At 35.9% G+C, this 16,313-nt stretch overlaps 1 protein-coding gene across 1 annotated transcript; it reads right to left on the reverse strand.

Moving 5' to 3' along the window:
- Positions 1 to 5,365: 5,365 nt before the first annotated feature.
- On the reverse strand, positions 5,366 to 16,290 carry LOC123526229 (protein Churchill-like). Its single transcript, XM_045305286.2, has 4 exons — positions 16,136 to 16,290; positions 15,529 to 15,667; positions 15,019 to 15,089; positions 5,366 to 5,974 (listed from the first exon to the last, which is right to left on the reverse strand). Exons 1-4 carry the CDS (start codon positions 16,172 to 16,174, stop codon positions 5,870 to 5,872), a joined length of 354 nt encoding a protein of 117 aa, XP_045161221.1. The 5' UTR covers positions 16,175 to 16,290; the 3' UTR covers positions 5,366 to 5,869.
- Positions 16,291 to 16,313: the final 23 nt, after the last annotated feature.

Genomic DNA, 16,313 nt, shown 5'->3' on the forward strand with positions numbered 1-16,313 from the left:
TCCTGTCCCAAAGTACGCAATTCAATGGAAAACACCTCGATTACAGCGAACAGACATAACAAATAAAAATTATTAAAAACCGGAAATAAACAGGAGAATCGCTGATGACGTGAGAGTAACGTCGGCACTTTCACGCGTATAAACACAAATTAGTTCATTACTATGATTTATAGTTTGTTAATTGACGGATATGATAAAATGAAAAATTTAAATAATATCATCTTTAACATTTAACAAATACTTGACAATTATGTATTATGCTTCAGTCTTTAAAATATACTCGTAGATAACACACTTGTGCTGTTTAGTTTATATCCCTACATTTGTAGAGACTCACAAAAAGTATTATAATCAAGCTAACCAAATAATACAACCCGCTTAATTCTGCACACTTTGAAAGAGGACACTAGAAAATCCCACACGCGATTCTCCGGGACGCATATTTTTGCCATGCGTGTGCTTGTTCAATACACAATGAATTACATTTAATTTAACGGAAAACAGTTGCACCCGTCAGTCAAAATGACTCTTTTTGCTCCTGGCCAGTTAGAGATCCAGGATTTCCGATAGGTGAATGGTCGATTAACGTACCTGTAGTATTGTGTGTTTGCGTAATCTAATCAACACACGACAAACCACTCTGATTATGTCACAAATAATTTGGATTTTAACACGTGGTGTACTTAGGAGTTTTTAATTCACCCGTTAATCGCGATAATTGGATTAAATGATGACTGAAATTAGAATGTTTGCAGGATAGTCACGGGACTTGATTGTGTTGTTTTTTATAGCTGTTCCCCAATTAATTAAACAATAACTGGCTCACATTGTTTTCAAAATGGATGCGATACGAAATATATTCCTTTGGCTGGTATCGTTTGGTCATTTTAAGTATAGAATTTCCTAATGTGCAAGATAAATATAAAAACAAGAGGACCATGATGGTCCTGAATCGCTCACCTCTTCCCACATGACCAAGTTTTGAGTATGACGTCGTTTTTTCTATTATTTGACATAGTGACCTAGTTTTTGAGCTCATGTGACCCAGTTTTGAACTTGATCTAGATATTATCAAGATAAAAATTCTGACCAATTTTCATGAAGATCCATTGAAAAATATGGTCTCTAGAGAGGTCACAAGGTTTTTCTATTATTTGACCTATTGACCTAGTTTTCGAAGGTACGTGACCCTGTTTTGAACTTTACCTAGATATCATCAAGGTGAACATTCTCACTAATTTTCATGAAGATCTCATGAAAAATATGGCCTCTAGAGAGGTCACAAGGTTTTTCTATTTTTATAGCTACTGGCCTAGTTTTTGACCGCACGTGACCCAGTTTCGAAACTGACCTAGATATCATCAAGGTGAACATTCTGACCAATTTTCATGAAGTTCCATTCAAGGGTATGGCCTCTAGAGAGGTCACAAGGTTTTTCTATTTCAAGACCTACTGAATTAGTTTTTGATCGCAGTTGACCCAGTTTCAAACTTGACCTATATATCATCAAGATAAACATTCAGACCAACTTTCATACAGATCCCATGAAAAATATGGCCTCTAGAGAGGTCACAACGTTGTTTTATTATTTGACCTACTGACCTACTTTTTGAAGGCACGTGACCCGCTTTCGAACTTGACCTAGATATCATCAAGATGAACATTCTGACCAATTTTTATGGAGATCCATTCACAAGTATGGCCTCTAGAGAGGTCACAAGGTTTTTCTATTTTTAGACCTACTGACCTAGTTTTTGACCGCACATGACCCTGTTTCGAACTTGACCTAGATATCATCAAGATGAACATTCAGACCCACTTTCATACAGATCCCATGAAAAATATGGCCTCTAGAGAGGTCACAAGGTTTTTCTATTATTTGACCTACTGACCTAGTTTTTCACGGCACGTGACCCACTTTCGAACTTGACCTAGATATCATCAAGATGAACATTCTGACCAATTTTCATGAAGATCTCATGAAATATATGGCCTCTAGAGAGGTCACAAGGTTTTTCTATTTTTAGACCTACTGACCTAGTTTTAGACCGCACGTGACCCAGTTTCGAACTTGACCTAGATATCATCAAGATGAACATTCAGACCAACTTTCATACAGATCCCATGAAAAATATGGCCTCTAGAGAGGTCACAAGATTTTTCTATTATTTGACCTACTGGCCTAGTTTTTGAAGGCACGTGACCCACTTTCGAACTTGACCTAGATATCATCAAGATGAACATTCAGACCAACTTTCATACAGATCCCATGAAAAATATGGCCTCTAGAGAGGTCACAAGGTTTTTCTATTATTTGACCTACTGACCTAGTTTTTGATGGCACGTGACCCAGTTTCGAACTTGACCTAGATATCATCAAGATGAACATTCTGACCAATTTTCATGAAGATCTCATGAAATATATGGCCTCTAGAGAGGTCACAAGGTTTTTCTATTTTTAGACCTACTGACCTAGTTTTAGACCGCACGTGACCCAGTTTCGAACTTGACCTAGATATCATCAAGATGAACATTCAGACCAACTTTCATACAGATCCCATGAAAAATATGGCCTTTAGAGAGGTCACAAGGTTTTTCTATTATTTGACCTACTGACCTAGTTTTTGAAGGCATGTGACCCAGTTTCGAACCTGTCCTAGATATCATCAAGGTGAACGTTCTGACCAAATTTCATGAAGATCTTATGAAATATATGGCCTCTAGAGAGGTCACAAGGTTTTTCTATTTTTACACCTTCTGACCTAGTTTTTGACGGCACGTGACCCAGTTTCGAACCTGACCTAGATATCATCAAGATGAACATTCTGACCAATTTTCATGAAGATCTTATGAAATATATGGCCTCTAGAGAGGTCACAAGGTTTTTCTATTTTAAGACCTACTGACCTAGTTTTGGACCGCACATGACCCAGTTTCGAACTTGACCTAGATACCATCAAGATGAACATTCTGACCAACTTTCATAAAGATCCCACAAAAAATGTGACCTCTAGAGTGGTCACAAGCAAAAGTTTACGGACGGACGGACGGACGACGGACGCTGCGTGATCACAAAAGCTCACCTTGTCACTTTGTGACAGGTGAGCTAAAAATGGACAGACTCGCAACTTTCTCACAAAGATTTTGGTCGGCCCGGAGTAAGAACACATAGCCCTTTCCAAACGTCAGTCAAATAGTGTTCGCTATACAAATTGTGTTCGTTATACCAACCTCGGTTACAAGGAACTTGTTCGTTATATGGATATAAGGAACAATTTTTAAAGGTCCCAAGCTGTTCCTTATAAGCGAGGTTTACTGTATATGGAATATAGAGAAAAATCTTGTGTCCAACTCCTCCCACACTATTAGCCTCATTTGCTTCAAACTTTCACAGATCAACAAGCTTGATGTGCAGACTACCATAAAGAATAAGGAATTTTTTGTGACTGTTTTTACTGCAGTTATGGACCTTTTATAATTTTTTTAGCTATATGAAATATAGAGAAAAATCTTGTCCAGCTCCTCCCACAATATTAACCCGATTTGCTTCCAACTTTCACAATCAACAAGCTTGATGTGTTGTTGACCATAAAGGAAGGAATCTTTTCTTTGACTATTTTCACTACAGTTATGGCCCTTTGATAATTTCTGTTGAATGGAATATAGAGAAAAATCATGTGTCCAACTCCTCCCACACCATTAGACTCACAGATGAACAAGCTTGATGTGCAGATGATCAATAAGGAAGGAGTTTTTCTGTGAATATTTTAATGCAGTTATGGCCCTTTGATAGTTTTTACTATATAAAGGATTACACAGTATGTGGGGGCAGACACAATTTCTAGTTATCGAATGCTTTGCCCGTCAGTCTTCATAGGATGGTTGCCTGTAGTTAGTAGATGATCCTTGTTTTTTTTACGTCATTTGGTCAATAGCTAAGGTCACAGCATACAAAATTACATTCTCACTTGCCTCCAATAGGCCATTTAACAGTGGGCATATGTGTTTTACAAACAGGAACATTTTAAATTGGAACTTTCTTGACTTTGTTCAAATCTCGACTGTTAGCCCCTTTTTTGGGGGGCGCTAGAGAAAAAATATATATACCTTTAAACAACTTACTTCTCACGAGTGCTTAATGGATCTTCATTAAACTTGGTCTGTAGCACGTCATAAAGTCCTCTGTTAAATTTCTTCAAATGTGGGCACTGTAAGGGGACACTACTCATATTTTGACAACCTGAGATACTCTTTGTGAAGACATCTCCAACTAGATAAATCTATGGATGGCATCATCCTAATGATTTTTCCCTATGAAGAATAAAGGTCCACTCTGAATAATGTTAAAATTTTCTGTAATTGTTGTTTGTTACCAAAAAGTGGCAACCAGAAACCTCTTATCATGAGACTGGCTTTTGTATTGCACAGTACTGCTCAGGGTAACACAGTTTTTATGCCCCCCTTCGAAGAAGGATGGGTATACTGTATGTAGACCAATCTGTTTCCGGATGATAACTTAAGAACACTTGGGCCTAGGATCATGGAAGTTGATAAGGAGGTTAGTCATAACCAGCAGATGATCCTATTGATTTTGAGATCAGTAGGTCAAAGGTCAAGGTCACAGTGACCCAGAACAGTTAAACTGTTTCCGGATGATAACTCAAAAATGCTTGGGCCTTGGATCATGAAAGCTGATGGGGAGGTGGGTTATGAGCAGCAGAAGACCCCTATTGATATTGAGGCCAGTAGGTCAAGGGTCAAGGTCACAGTGACCCGGAACATTTAAACGGTTTCTGGACGATAACTTGAGAACGCTTGGGCCTAGGGTCACGAAACTTGATAGGGAAATTGATCATTATCAGCAAATGACCCCATTTGATTTTGAGGTCAGTAGGTCAAAAGTCAAGGTCACTGTGACCTGGAACAGTTAAACAGTTTCTGGATGATAAATCATGAACACTAAGGCCTAGGATCATGAAATTTGATAGGGAGGTTGGTCATGACCAGCAGATGACCCCTATTGATTTTGAGGCAAGTAGGTGGTCAAGATCAAGGTCACAGTGACCCAGAACAATTTAAATGTTTCCGGACGATAACTTGAGAATGCTTGGGCATAGGATCAGGAAACTTAATAGGGAGGTTGATCATGACCAGCAGATGACCCATATTGATTTTGAGGTCAGTATGTCAAAGGTCAAGGTCACATTGACACAGAACAGTAGAACTTTTGTGTATAGTGACCAAATAACTTCTGTTCCTTAAGCAATTACTGAATGCATCAAGGGGGGCATTTCGTGTTCTATGTGCTCGTGTTCTAATTTTCATTGCACATTAATATTCTGTGATACTTCAGAATGTCAAATCATCAAGTCTGCAATTTTATTACACTAGTAAAAAGGAAAGAAATTTATAAAACAAATTTATGGTTAATAAAATAAATTTATTTAAAAGTCATCATGCAACAAAAATGGCTCAGTTATAGATCCTCTATCTGTCTCTTGTTGCTTATAGCCCAGAACAAATCTTGGCCACTAGAAAAACAAATGCTTATTAACATTTCAATAATTATATAAGATATTAAAATACTACTTTCATATTTGAACATTTTGTATATTTTATTCATTACAACTCATATATACCAACATAGTCATACAGAAAAAACACTGAAATACTAAATACACCAGCAAGTTAGAGATACTGTCTACCATATAACTTAATCAAACAAAACAGTGTTTGTCCCTCAGCTTAAATAACTTTTCTCTAAAGAGATGCTGTCTACAATATAACTTATCAAAGCAGCGATATCCCTGTCACTGTTAGAGTTACACATATATCATCCATTTTCTCCATAGGACTCGAGAAAAGGTTGTCAGTCAAAATCAGAGTGCTCTGGTTTGGGTCCTCGTGGATCACATGGCATTATACTTCTCTGGTCATCACTACGGCCGCATAGTAAACACAGCATCTCGTATACCTGAAAATAATAAATTTTTTAGTAAATGTTTATTCCAAACTCAATTATTTTGTATTCATGTGTAACAACATACAAACAAGTAATAAAACTGTGTCTGAGATCTTATAACTCTGTATGACCTAGCTATTAATATAGCAATGCATGTATTTCCAATGGGATCCCACATATCACTGATATCTTAAAACAAGAGCTTGTAGAACACGAAATGCCCCCCTTGATGCATTAACACAAGGAACAGAAATTATTTGGTCACTGTGAACTGGACGTTTGACGTACTAACCTCAAATCAATAATAATTTATTATGGGTCATAAGTGACCTTTGTATCAAATGTGATCTTAGACTAAAGCATCTTCTAGTTATTTGGCAAAAAAAAAAGTTCCACTATTGTGAACTTAACCTTTGACCTACTGACCTCAAACTCAATAGGGGTCATCTGCTGGTCATGACCAACCTCCCTATCAACTTTCATGATCCTAGGCCCAAGCATTCTCTTGACCTTTAACCTACTTGCCTCAATATCAATAGGGGTCATCTGCACGTCAGGATTAATCTCCCTATCTAGTTTCGTGATCTTGGCTTAAGTATTTTCAAGTTATCGTCCAGAAACCGTTTAACTGTTCTGGGTCATTGTGACCTTGACCTTTGACCTACTGATCTCAATATCAATAGAGGTCATCTGCTAATCATGAACAACCTCACTATTAACTTTCATGATCCTAAGCCAATGCAGTCTCAAGTTATCGTCCGAAAACAGTTTAACTGTTCCGGTTCAATGTGACCTTGACCTTGAACCAACTGAACTCAAAATCAATTGGGGTCATCTGCTTGTAATGATCAACCTCCCTATCAACATTCATGATCCTAGGCCCTAGCATTCTCGAGATATCATCCAAAAACTGCTTAACTGTTCCAGGTTATTGTGACCTTGATCTTTGACCTACTGACTTCAAAATCAAAAGGGGTCATCTGCTGGTTATGATCAACCTGCCTATTAACTTTTACGATCCTAGACCAAAGCGTTCTTGAGTTATCATCTGGAAACCATTTAACTGTTCCAGGTCACTATGACCTTGATCTTTGACCTACTGATCTCAAAATCAATAGGGGTCATCTACCGGTCATGACCAACCTCCCTATCAACTTTCATGAAACTAGGCCCAAGCGTTCTTGAGTTATCATCCAGAAACAGATTGGTCTATGGACCGACCGACATATTGACTGACAGATCGACATCTGCAAAACAATATACACCTCCTTCTTCGAAGCAGGGGGCTGATATCACATTTATATTTTTGGTCATCTAATAATTAATCCTTAAAACAACAGCATAATGCATTTTTGGACATAAAAAGGCATGATGATAATATACTTCAAAACAGCTTAAAAATCTTGAATCTACCTCAGAATGACTTGTAATTTCATAACATGCATTTTTAGGTACAAATAAAATCCACCTATGTAACAGTTACAGTCTGTATACATATTACATATAGTGGGTGGGGTAGCACCGATTTAAGTGTAGTTGGACGTGATTTCGTTTCAGACTGACTGACTTCTCAAAATTTCCCAAAAACCCTGGTTACAGAAACAAGAATTTTCTCATGCATCTCAAAGAACTGGTATGCTTTAAGTTCAGAGACCACCAATTCAGAAAAGTACAAGGACCTTGTAATAAGGTAATCGTATACCTGGGAAAAAGTAATGTTTGTCCATTCTCATTGGTCAGTAATATAAACAAATCCAAGAAGTGGTTATTCATTTTCAAAATTGAATTTATTTACTGTATTTACAGTAGCTTATTAATAATTTACATTCTGACAATATTTGCTACATTTAATGTGTATTGAAAAAAAAGAACGGTTTTCTCCAAATTGCCAATGATGAAAATGGGGTCATATCTCATTCATGCGAAAAATACTCAAAGTATCACTACTCATATGTTATTGGTAGAGTGACAATGATCAGAAAAGTCCCCTATTTTAGGAGTAATTTAAGTGGGACCCCTCTGTTAACAAGGCATGTTATATACCAAAATGTTTGGCAATATCTGTAGTATCTGGATCTGCCGGCATAAATTGGCAAATATGGTGGCATTCCGAGAAATCCAAGATGGCCACCAAAATTGAAAATGAAAATTGTATGTAACAGTATTGGGGTTTTATTTATAAGTTTTATTTATAAAGGTAATGCTAAATATTTGCATGGATATAATTTTATATTATAATGTTTCTTAAATTGGAATATAGCAGTGACCTTTTTAAGGTCAAGGTGAAGATCAAAGTCATTTCAAGGCCAAAGTACTTAAAGTACCCCAAAAATTGATATTTCCTCCTTATTTTTTTATATAGCTAAATGTTTGCATGGATATTATCTATTTTTACGATATATATCAAACTGACAAATGCCTGCCCGCTTAGCTCAGTAGGGAGAGCGTCGGTCTACGGATCGCGGGGTCAAGAGTTCGATCCTCGGGCGGGACGTATACTATGTTCTCCGTGACGATTTGATAAAAGACATTGTGTCTGAAATCATTCGTCCTCCACCTCTGATAACTCATGTTGGGAAGCTGGCAGTTACTTGCAGAGAACAGGTTTGTACTGGTACAGAATCCAGGAACACTGGTTAGGTTAACTGCCCGTCGTTACATGACTGAAATACTGTTGAAATTGGCGTTAAACCCAAAAAAAAACAAAAACAAACAAATTGACAAAAAGTGTTAACCACTTTAAGGTCAATGTTAAGGTTGGTTCAAGGTCAAAATACAACAAGAGGACCATGATGGTCCTGAATCGCTCACCTCTTCCCACATGATCCAGTTTTGAGTATGACGCCGTTTTTTCTATTATTTGACATAGTGACCTAGTTTTTGAGCTCATGTGACCCAGTTTTGAACTTGACCTAGATATTATCAAGATAAAAATTCTGACCAATTTTCATGAAGATCCATTGAAAAATATGGTCTTTAGAGAGGTCACAAGGTTTTTCTATTATTTGACCTATTGACCTAGTTTTTTAAGGCACATGACCCAGTTTCAAACTTGACCTAGATATCATCAAGGTGAACATTCTGACCAATTTTCATGAAGATCCATTCAAGGGTATGGCCTCTAGAGAGGTCACAAGGTTTTTCTATTTCAAGACCTACTGACCTAGTTTTTGATCGCAGTTGACCCAGTTTCAAACTTGACCTAGATATCATCAAGATGAACATTCAGACCAACTTCCATGAAGATCCATTGAAAAATATGGCCTTTAGAGAGGTCACAAGGTTTTTCTATTATTTGACCTACTGACCTAGTTTTTAAAGGCACGTGACCCACTTTCAAACAAGACCTTGATATCATCAAGATGAACATTCAGACCAACTTTCATACAGATTCCATGGAAAATATGGCTTCTAGAGAGGTCACAAGGTTTTTCTATTATTTGACCTACAGACCTAGTTTTTGAAGGCACGTGACCCACTTTTGAACCTGACTTAGATATCATCAAGGTGAACATTCTGACAAATTTTCATGAAGATTTCATGAAATATATGGCCTCTAGAGAGGTCACAAGGTTTTTCTATTTTTAGACCTACTGACCTAGTTTTTGACCGCACGTGACCCATTTTCGAACTTGACCTAGATATCATCAAGATGAACATTCAGACCAACTTTCATACAGATCCCATGAAAAATATGGCCTTTAGAGAGGTCAAAAGGTTTTTCAATTATTTGACCTATTGACCTAGTTTTTGAAGGCACGTGACCCAGTTTCGAACTTGACCTAAACATCATCAAGGTGAACGTTCTGACCAATTTTCATGAAGATCTTGTGAAATATATGGCCTCTAGAAAGGTCACAAGGTTTTTCTATTTTTAGACCTACTGACCTAGTTTTTGACCGCACGTGACCCAGTTTCGAACTTGACCTAGATATCATCAAGATGAACATTCAGACCAACTTTCATACAGATCCCATGAAAAATATGGCCTTTAGAGAGGTCACAAGGTTTTTCTATTATTTGACCTACTGACCTAGTTTTTGATGGCACGTGACCCAGTTTGGAACTTGACCTAGATATCATCAAGGTGAACGTTCTGACCAACTTTCATGAAGATCTTGTGAAATATATGGCCTCTAGAGAGGTCACAAGGTTTTTCTATTTTTAGACCTACTGACCTAGTTTTTGATCGCACGTGACCCAGTTTCGAACTTGACCTAGATATTATCAAGATGAACATTCTGACCAATTTTCATGAAGATCCATTGAAAATTATGGCCTCTAGAGAGGTCACAAGGTTTTTCATTTTTTAGACCTACTGACCTAGTTTTTGATGGCACATGACCCAGTTTCGAACTTGACCTAGATATCATCAAGGTGAACATTCTGACCAACTTTCATAAAGATCCCATGAAAAATGTGACCTCTAGAGTGGTCACAAGCAAAAGTTTACAGACGCACGCACGGACGCACGGACTGACGGACGGACGACGGACGACGGACACCCTGCGATCACAAAAGCTCACCTTGTCACTTTGTGACAGGTGAGCTTAAAATTAACCCGAAATTTATATTTCTTCTGTATTTCTCTTCTTTTGGAAGATTTCTTTATTATTTGTATACTCTTTCTTTTGTAAATTTACTTTTGATAAAGAAAATTCATGTTTTGTGAAAACACTTGTACATGATGTCCAAGATAAACGGCTGTGTCCATGATAGTTTAATGTTTTATTGCGACAGTTTCATTTTAAAGTTATAGCTGAAAGTTTAAATCTTGTTGTACAATATACTTTGATCATCTGTTGAATTTTTTAATATCAACAGACATTTAGGAAAGAGTATTTAGAATGGTCATCTGCTAATGGTAAAATACTGCCAAGAGCTTTGGTCAAGTAGTACACCATCTAATATCATACAAAAATATTTAAGCCCACCATAAATGGATAATGTTTCAGTGAATTCAAATCCATCTTTTATAATAAACAAAATAAAAGAAAAATACTTCATTAAATTATTTATGAAAAGGTGTTAAAACAGATATTAGAACATCACGTTAAAACATGAGAACTGAAAAATGCAACTATTTGCTCGTCTATTTTGAGCATAGACAAGTAATCAATGCAAAAGAACATTAACAGACTCCGTACTACATCACTAATTTTCAGAAATTTCTTTGTTGCAATCATAATGCCACCATCTGTGAACAAACTTAATGGAAAGGGTGAGTTCTCATATGGGAATGGACTGAAACTGCACACATTTTTCATTGTGATGATCTTTAATTCATTGCACATGGTTCATAACTCTACTTTACACTGTCACATAATTATTCCCAGTTTTTGACTTAGCGACTTAGCAACTTTTGGTTTAATTTTGTATGAAAGCTGGTAGCTCAGTACTCACTAATGAGAATGGATTGAAACTTCACACACTTGTCCACTGTGATAAGCTGACGTGCATGCTACAGTTTCCATAACTTTTGCATGTCGAAATCGTTTCCAGACAAAATATGCCCTGCTGTAAGTTTGGCAAATACATCAGAGTCAATCAAGAGGTCCTTCAGACCAGCATCACCATAAATATGCCCACTCTCATTTAACAAACCCATCATGTAAAGCATGCCACCTTCTATTGGTATAACAACTGTTTTCCGACAACATTTTTGAACTACTATTAGTATTTATGCATTTTTCGGCAAACACTAATAATTTTGCCAAACAATCCCTCTTCCTGTGATATCTCAATTCAACAGCCACTAAATAACCTTTTGAACTAGGTAATCTAAAATACAGTTTAGTGTCATTCTTTAATTTTGATATTTATAGAAGCTGTAAATAAAGTTTTGAACTTTCATCAAAAGATGATAAAATCTGTGAGAAGATCCGTTGGAAACACAGAATTCAATCAAGCAAAACAATAGCAGACTCTGTTTGATTGAGAGGTAGTGGAAAGTGCAACCCCCCTCATGTCCCCTAGCAACGGCTTAAGCGGAACTTTATTACCCATGAACATTGAGTGGTCTCCTTAATTCCAAAGGACCAGAAATAACAACAACACTGAATCCAAGTATGTGGAAATTTTTTCGGCCGCCACACGGCACATTTGCTGTTGCAATAGTTAATACAATCTGTAAGAAGGTCCTTTAGAAGCATAAAAAGCAACTAGGCAGAATGATAGCAGACTCGGTTTGACCGAGTCTGTATATGAGAGGAAGTGGGAAGTGCAACACCCCTCATGACCCCACCCCCCATGGCACCTAAAGCATCTTCAACTCTGGACCATTTTAATTTTCACCACAGATAAACTAGTTTTTTTCCAGTCAAGACTGTCATAAGTCTGCTGAAATCTGGTAATTTTTTGTTGTCTGATGTATATCATCAGATGATGCAGCTTCTTCTTTAGTTTGTTATAGAATGGATGAACAAATTTAGAGCAGCCTGGCTTAAAGGTGGTCAATCACATTTAAACAACATTTAATGACATTTTTTACTTATTGTATATTCTGGTAGAGAATTATTTAAGGAACAAAAAGACCGATTACATAGAGTTAGATTCCTATTTGAAATGTATATTTTATTATTTTTATAAAATTTTGTAATTACTCCCCTTTAATATGAAAGTATATAAAAAGCTGGGTATTTCTTTTTATTTCGATACAATGGCTAGTTTTACATTTGCATTTGATAGACATATCAACTATTGAACAATCTGAACCAAAATGCAAGTTTAAAAGCTGTGTGTAGCTTCTGAAATTATTTATTTCCAATCTATCTTGGTTGCGCAACCAAGATAGGCAAAGGGAGGTAATAACAATTTTTCAAACGCGTTTCTAATGAATTCCATCTAAATACATAATTTTTAATGCAAATATTTTACAAATATATTACAATATGTCTAATATTTATACATTTCCTTAGGCAAAGTATGTTTATCAAATTTATACTTATGATAAAATAACTCTATCTTGGTTGGGCAACCAGGATAGGAAAATGAAATTTTAAAAATACCTCCAGTGAAAATCTAATTTGTATTAAGTGTTAAGTGAACATAAATGAGTGTAAATGATCAGATGCTAAAGTTTCGAACAAATCCGTTACATTGCCAAAATCTGATTATCCACCTTTAAGGTAGCATAGTTTTACCTCCCCGGAACGAATAGTTTTTCTTTTGCAACAATAATTTGAGCTATCTTGTCATTTCGAGTTTTGCAAACAGCTAACAAAGAATCAATGTTTTTTGGATCTATTTCTGTTTTATTTTCTTGTTTAGAACAGAAACAACATCCATCAGAATTGAAATCCAACCAATCCTGCTTCGATGGTATTCCCACAGGAAATATTTTGCCTAAATTCTATTACAACCTACCTTAATATCCATCTATACTTCTTCATAAAATGCATGTTATCATGATGGATTTTTATAGTTTGCATCCTGACAATTGAATTTAGCCTCCACAAAAACTTCAATTGTGCTTATGTAAAAGTAACACTATGTAAAAGTAACACTATAGCTGATTACATTATGATATTCACATGTTTGATTAAAACAGTTGTATACGCTAAGAAATATATCTAAGTAAGACTTATTGAGAAAAATGATATAATTTATGCCATCTGTGAAATATTTTTAAAAAGACGGGGAGGGAATGACCGGCATTGTAGGTTATTACTACTGTTTGCAGATCAAACTGCCCCATCTCCTTTTTTTAATCGATAGAATTTTACCATTTACGTCACAAAAGCGGCGATGCTGAAAGCATTTTTGGACCTCGTCTATACAGGTAACTTCGCCCTTTGAGCATTTTTTCCGATACCATGGATACGAAGTATGATTAATTTACGCAACAATTCGGTAAAATACACTAAATGAACTTGTTTACGTTGGCCACATGACTGAGAATTTTACAAGATGTAAAGTTGATTTAAATACTGATGAAATGAGTGTTAATCGAAATGTAAAAGATATACTAATCGTCATTTCAATTCAAAATGAATCTTGCCATAAAACATTATGTTAAGCATGCATACAGACTAAATTTAGGTCGGAATCTTCTAATACATTATATAGGCATTGTCCTGCCTAAATTTCAGTGCCCTTTGCTGCAGACTTTTCTTTTAAATACTTTATCTCGTGTTTAGCTGTTAAAATATAAAATTTGCCTGACTCGTGCTCCAGTTCTTGGAGTCGATTTTTTAAATCCCTGTAACCTTTCATTGACTGAAGGTCATAAGTTCGATTCCCGGAACAGACCATGCCTATTTAGTTGAAAAAGTCGGTAATTTCTTACTGAATATGCGAGTCTAAAACTAGTTCTTCCCAGGAACGTAGACCAGGCTTATCAACTGCCTGTCTGTCTGTAAATAACTGAAATAGTGTTTAAAGGACGGGCATTAAACCTTTGAACCCTTCAAAATAAATAGTAGATAAATTCACGTAAAGGATCAGACTTGACTCCCCCAACCCCCCCCCCCCCCCCCCCCCCCCCAAAAAAAAGGGGGGGGGGGGGGGGGGGGGGGGGGAAGAATCAACGATAGTCTCGGCAAAAACTAAAAATCTATAATGGAGTTAGATTTTCAATAATTAAATAATGGAAGGTTTCATGATGCAATGCAGAAGTTTGAATAACAAATTAATCAGAAGTTTATGGATACGAAAATTTAAAGTGTTGTGTAGCTTGAAGGTTCAATAATGATACCTTCGATAATACCTAATAGTAACCTTGTATGGCCGTACATTTCTATACATGCAAATTACTGTATCTTTTCACTTTTCCCTCGTTGATAATAATGGTCAAAAAGAACAAAAACGATGTTCCTATTTGTACATAGTTGAAATATGAGTACGTATTTGTATTTTCCTTTTTAAACAACGTATCCATTATATTCTTTTCGTGACTTTTCCAATCCGATACTGGGCCTATTTTTGGACACGATTATATTTACTATGGACCCTCGTGTGTGTGTGCGTGTGATGCTCTTATGAGGAAATATTTTTTATTACATAATATGTCCCTACGGGTGTATAAAAATATATTCATTGTCCATTAATGTGCATACCTGAAAATCCTCTTCTATCCTAAATATATGCTCATGGTTTGCTATAACATGATTACAGCTCTGGCAAACATCTGAAAGAAAAATTACCCTCTGTTACATGAAGTCCTGGACTGCATGAAAGTGTAACTGAGACCAGTTATATACAGTATAATAGTTTTTTTTCTTCTTTTACACACAGACCACATACATTATATAATTATGTATTATTTATACTGCGTTATATACTTAACTTTTTTGATATTTCAAGAAAACATGGCAGTAAAAATATATATCTTAAACAAGTAGACAAAATATATAAAATGTTGATTCTGTCCATATTTGAACCTAGAATAATAATATTAAGTATAGGTTACACCGAAGAGTTTTTAAAAGAAACGGATATAATTTTCAGTAGTCTTACAGTAAGTTCCTCAATCTCTATGAAGGAGTATTAAAAATTTTATCATTGATTTTTTTTTTACAACAGAACCTTTACTTAAGCAAAACGCAGTCTTGAAAACGAGAAATTACGCTGGTAAGTGGTTACTTCCTCTTCTGATTCGTCCTCTGATGTCTGTCTATTTACTGTAGACAAACAACTCTTCTCCCCACACTGTGCACAACCAGCAAAGTTCAACATGTATGATCCACTGTCCAAGCACACAGATTCCTGCAGAAATATTTAAAAAAGGCATATATCAAAGAAGTTGGTAAAAATAGAAAATAGATGCATTGTATTGTATAACACTGTTTAACTTGAAATACCTTTCAGTTGAGGCAAGAATCTTGCAATATCTATACTCTCTATTTAAATTCAAAGTGAAGTTACTACCCTATTTTTTGGGAACAAAACTTTATCAAACTACAGTGCTGTAGACGACATGTACACTTAAACAATAATTAATTTGTTTATGAAGACTACTGAATGGGTTTGGTAAATACTGTTCAACGACATGTACACATCAGTACAGCATAAAACACTTAAAAATATGAAGAGACATTACAACTGAGTCGTACACAGCGTCATAGTGAGGTAGAATAAAGTATGATAGTATAATTTGTAATCATCAGGGGCAACTACTATTTAGCTTATGTCTTTTCAAATTTATACAAGAAAGAAAACTATGAATTGCTTTACCCTGTCCGGAAATTCTTCTTTAACACAGGTTATACACATTTTTAACAGGTTTGCTGCACTTCCTTGTTCAAAAACGAAAGTAGAAATGGAAAGCAACAGAAGGCATCCAACTGCATTTTGTTATCTTCTCGCTGATTGGTCAATTATATTCTTATCGGGTCATTTATTGGGTAAATTA

This window comes from Mercenaria mercenaria, chromosome 1, assembly GCF_021730395.1.
Source record: "Mercenaria mercenaria strain notata chromosome 1, MADL_Memer_1, whole genome shotgun sequence".
NCBI lineage: Eukaryota > Metazoa > Mollusca > Bivalvia > Venerida > Veneridae > Mercenaria > Mercenaria mercenaria.

Bases quoted from the DNA above. Each gene is read 5' to 3' on its own strand.
- LOC123526229 (XM_045305286.2), bottom strand. From the start codon at position 16,174: ATGTGTATAACCTGTGTTAAAGAAGAATTTCCGGACAGG. The intron at 15,668-16,135 runs GTAAAGCAATTC...ATATTTCTGCAG, and splicing joins AAGAAGAATTTCCGGACAGG to GAATCTGTGTGCTTGGACAG. The intron at 15,090-15,528 runs GTAATTTCTCGT...TTTTTCTTTCAG, and splicing joins GGAAGTAACCACTTACCAGC to ATGTTTGCCAGAGCTGTAAT.